General features: G+C 43.4%; 1 protein-coding gene across 3 annotated transcripts in view; it reads left to right on the plus strand.

Annotated features, from left to right (window-relative positions):
- Window positions 1–4913, plus strand: part of LOC147007295 (DNA mismatch repair protein Msh6-like) — a 14261-nt gene extending 9348 nt beyond the window's left edge. For all 3 annotated transcript variants that reach the window (XM_085867406.1, XM_085867408.1, XM_085867409.1), the window contains exons 5-7: window positions 1807–2022; window positions 4010–4295; window positions 4639–4913. In XM_085867406.1, coding sequence (XP_085723532.1) covers window positions 1807–2022; window positions 4010–4295; window positions 4639–4850 — 714 coding nt within the window. In that variant the 3' untranslated portion in view covers window positions 4851–4913. The remainder of the gene's footprint in view (window positions 1–1806; window positions 2023–4009; window positions 4296–4638) is intronic.
- The last annotated feature ends 87 nt before the right edge of the window (window positions 4914–5000 follow it).

The raw sequence follows: 5000 nt of genomic DNA on the forward strand, positions 1-5000 counted from the left end.
GGAAACCTTGGGTCCGGCCATTCATGTAGACGTCAATTTGACACGTGTCACCTACCTCAACATCGTTGCAGACCAGGTACACCCCTTCGTCGCAATGGCATTCCCTGATGGCAGTGGCCTCTTTCAGCAGGATAATGCACCCTGCCACACTGCACACATTGTTCGGGAATGGTTTGAGGAACATGATGAAGTGTTCCCGGTGTTTCCCTGGCCTCCAAATTCTCCAGATCTCAATGCGATTGAGCATCTGTGGGATGTGCTGGACCGACAAGCCCGATCCATGGCGGCGACTCCTCACAACTTGCATGACTTGAAGGATGTGCTGCTAATGTTTTGGTGCCAGATACCACAGGACACCTTCAGGGGTCTTGTCGAGTCCATGCCTCGGTGGGTCTGCGCTGTTTTGGTGGCACATGGAGGACCTACAGCATATTAGGCAGGTGGTCATAATGTTTTGGCTCATCAGTGTATATGTATATATACCTTTCAAGTTCGATACAGAGAAGCGGTTTTCACGTTACAGGTGTGAACTGAACCACGACCCATCGTTCTGCAAACCTTTTAATCACTTTTCTCGTTTAGTTTCGTGCATTTTCAACAAACACGAGCCATGACGACATGAATTTTAAATCTGCGTCGCTTTTCTGTTTGGCTTGTTATTGTACATTTAGTTCGTCATTGGAATTGACTCTCTATCTGGTTATCCTCACCCATACCCACACTCACCCATACCTCAAGGAACAGCAGAGTGCTGTAATTAGTCTGTGCGCTCTTTCAAAACCTTGAATCATTTGTGAACCGCATTCTTTACATCATCATAACATCCAAAGATATGTCCACGTAACCTCACCCATTCTTTGGAAGACAAATTAGCTGGAAATCTGAGGGTGTTGTCGTCAAGTTAACATTTGCTGCCTTTCAAGCACAATCCTCACCTGTCCAAAATGGCAGCTACTCCTGCATATCTCCTGCCCTCTGGTGGATTCCAGTGAAACTTTGATCAGGATTTATTTTCTGCTGCTCTGTTGTATGCAATTCCGAAGAGACAGAAAATATACAAGGCATTACTGTTTGGGTTACCTTGCATACGCCTGTATATCTATCTACCGGCTCTGCTTTGTCTTTGACTATTCAACACGAGTGTCCACATGCTCGATGAACCCAGCACCGATTAGTGAAGCCATTTTTTTAGCTCCCCTTGAATGTAGTTCCGTGGAACTTGCGGGATGGCGCGTCGTCCGTCCGTCCGTCCGTCCGTCCACAAATGCTTGCAACTTCTTCTCTGAAACTACACATACGATTTCGATGAAACTTTGCCACCACCTTCATTACCGTGTATGTATCAAAGTTTGTTCATGGCGTTAACAAAAAAAAAATTGGGCCCTGAGGGGGTCTACAGGGGGTTGCTCCCCAAAATTGGTATTTGCTTTCTTTTCGGCAATGACACGCACAATTCCATTGAAACTTGATCACAACCTTCATCACCCGGGATGTACCAAGGTTTGTTCATGCTATTGAATACGTCGGGCTCAGAGGGGATTGATGGGTGGGGGAATTGCCCCAAAAATAGGTATTTGCCATAATATTAGTTCATTTTGCTGATTCTGTCCCACGTTGACTTCGTCCTCTATCATTATTCCACCAGGTGAGTGCCCAGAGGTATTGTCCCTATTTATGCTCAGTACTGTGTTGCTTTTCTATCAATCCTCATATTGCTTTGTGTTGTGTGTGGCATCTTAAGGAAGCAAAGAAGAAAACGCGGTGGAATGAAGTCTCATGATTGCTGTTCCACTTGTTGTCATGCAGGTCGATGGAGAGACCGTTATCACTGAAGGAAAGCATGAGAATGAGAATGACGGAAAAGGATTGATATCTCAGAGGGTCAAGCGATCAAAGCGCCATACGAGTCCGCAGGTCCGAGACAACCAGCACACAAAGCGGAGGCGTCTGATTGACTCTTGCTCCGAGAGTGACGGCAATGAAGAGTCTGCTGACGACTTTAAGCCAGGAGAGGAAAATGCGGTAGGAAACTGAAACTTGCCACGATTGTTTGACATAATCCACCGATATATTTTGATTGAGATCGACTTGATGACGTAATATTTGATGAAAATGCATGTCGTTCTCCCTACTGGTCATCCATAACTGATTGCATCGTCTGCCGCATCACAACCTCATTGCATAGTCAATGTACTTCAATGCATTATTACCCTTTGCCATACGAGCAGGTATTGCATTTGGGTCCGCTTGGTTGTTTGTCTGTCTGTCTGGTTATTTGTTTGTTCACACGTAATGTGGCAATGAAGACAGGGAAATAAGAAATCCAACACAGGTGGAGGCCATTCAGCCCATCATGCCTGCGTGAACACCGCACCAACCCAAGATCATTTTAATTAATGAAAGAAAAAAATTTGTATTTTTTTTTTTTGTAATTTTATTATTAGTATTATTATTATTATTATTATTATTATTATTATTATTATTATTATTTTTCCTTTAAAGCACAATCCTCATCTGTCCAATCCTCATCACCACAATTTTTACACATTGTCTTTTCTTCTTTTTTTTTTTTCAAGCGAGTGCCTTTATAAAGTATGTACAATTACAATGTGAGTTCATCGATAAAATACAAATTATAAAACCGCACAAAACAAGTCCTGGCGAGGTTCTGCAATCGTTGATTGCTCCCTCTCTCTAATTGCTTCCATCACCAAAGGTGGACGGAGGTTATCTTGTCACCCTTGTCTGTTTGTCTGTGAGCAGGATATCTCAAAGAGTTGTCTACAGATTCGGCTGAAATTTGGTGACCAGGTTGGGCATGTGGCAAGGACGAATTGATTAGATTGTGCTGAAGACCTGGATCCGGAAACTAGAATTTTCAAAGTAATTCTTTATCATTGAGAGATGGAGCCAAAAACTACATACTGTATAGCGCGATATCTGAAAAAGTTGGGGACGGATTCGGACGAAACTTGGCGGATAATTTTGGTAGGTGTACAAAAATAAGCCGATTAGATGTTGGTTAAGGTATGGTTGCGAATCCGGCCGATCAGTAAGATACGAAGCATAAACTCTTCAGCCTGGTGGAGGTATGTGCTCCACCGAGTGCTGTTCTAGTTCTAAATATGTACTTGACCTCAAGAGTGCGCGTATGCACTCTTTTTGTCCAGGTATTGAAGACTTTATGCACACTCACCTCTAAGCTGTGTAGCTTGGGTTTGAATCCCGACCCAGCTGGAAACTGTCATCCCGGTGTTTCACAGGCAGGGTGATTCATCGATGTGTGTGCTGTTCCTCGGATGGACGTTAAACTGGGTATCCCATTTGCCGGCATGAGTTGGTGGGAGTTAAAAATCCCACGGTGTCTTTTGTGAAGAGTAGATGAGCTCCACAGCCAATTTTTAATTTTCAAATTCCTCCCCTGACTTCCTGAGTCAAGAGTTATGACTCGACCAGGATTATAGCCTCATGACTGCTTCAGAAGCACCAACTTTTTGCATATGGCAGTACATGAAGATGATGATCATAATTAAAGACTTGCCTCTGTCCTCTCTCGACTGCTCATTTAAAATTAAAGCATGATGAGCACCAGATTCAGTGGCGTAATGGTTAGAACGTCCACTTTGAGTTTCGGGGGGGTGGGTGGGTGGGGGGGGGGTCAGTGGTTCAAACCCCGGCTGAGTCAACCAAACACTTTATAATGGTACGTGCTTCTTCCTTGCTTATCGCTCAGCATTTAAAAGTATAGTGCATGGACAAATATTTCTGGGAAGGCAATGGCAACCCACCCAGTGGAGCCCTTGCCAAGAGAGTATGGGGCATCAAAATAAATAAAACAGGGCTTTCATTATATTTGTGTGATGTTTCATTCAGAATTGTCACTGTTCTTGGCATGAAGTATGATGGGTTGAATTGATGGTATCATTGTTAATTATGTTGACGCAAGTTGGAAATACTGTTGCAAACCAAACATGAGTGGAAAAAATGACTGCTTTCCTTTTTGCACTAGGAAAGTAGTAGTGAAAGCGACAGCCACAGTGAAGTCGAGGAGAACAGCCCAAATGAAGAGTCTGAACCTGACATGCCTGTAAAAGTGAAGGGAAAGCAAAGAAAGGCCAGTTTTGGTGCCTCTAAGGTATCTGGAGGAGGTGACCAAGTTCCAGGACAGAGTTTGAAAATGCAACGGTCACCTTGCACATCACATCAACCGAACAAGGCAAATAATACTCCGCTTAAACCTGGAGCAATGGACACCAAGGAGAAGGGAAATACTACTGTGACCGATGGAGGGAGAGGTTGGTATTACGTTTTGATTTATCTTTTGACTTTTGTCCTTAATAGTGGGTCTTAAGATTTTGGGTCTGTCTTTATCTTAAAACGAACATCACTTTTCATGTTCTGATTATCAACTTTTGACATACCTCGTTGTCTCACTTTGCTGATGTCCTGCGTTTCATGGATTTTTGATTGAAACTTTGTCATTAGCTCCTTCATGGGCCTCCATCTCTGTGATGGGAGACAGAGACTGACAGAGACTTGTCTGTAATTGTTCGTTTGCTCATTCATGCTGTGTTTGAAAGTGGAAGATTGAAAATTGAGAATTATGTTTTTTTTTCTCCCTCATTTGGGTCGAGTCAGATGATCACAAGATATGGAACCACGAGACCCTTGATTGGCTCAAGGAAGACAAGCGGATGGACGCAAAGCGCCATAAATCGAATCACCCAGACTTCGACCCAACCACGTTGTATATTCCGGAGCGATATATTCACGAGTGCACACCTGGAGTGAAGCGTTGGTGGGAGATTAAGGCGACCATGTTTGACACGATCATTTTCTTTAAGGTGTAGCACATTTTCTAACTGCTTTTGGCAATGAAATATGATGTTGTCCTTCCTCGTTGACAGCCAGTGCTGGTCATCTTGACATTTACTATTATCCCCATGCTTTTTGAAAAAAAAACACAGGTTTGGGGTGGGGTTGGATATTGTAATCGGATC

The sequence above is a fragment of the Eptatretus burgeri genome, unplaced genomic scaffold (genome assembly GCF_056783735.1).
Source record: "Eptatretus burgeri isolate ZD-2024b unplaced genomic scaffold, Ebu_testis_v1 Ebu_testis_scaffold_342, whole genome shotgun sequence".
NCBI lineage: Eukaryota > Metazoa > Chordata > Myxini > Myxiniformes > Myxinidae > Eptatretus > Eptatretus burgeri.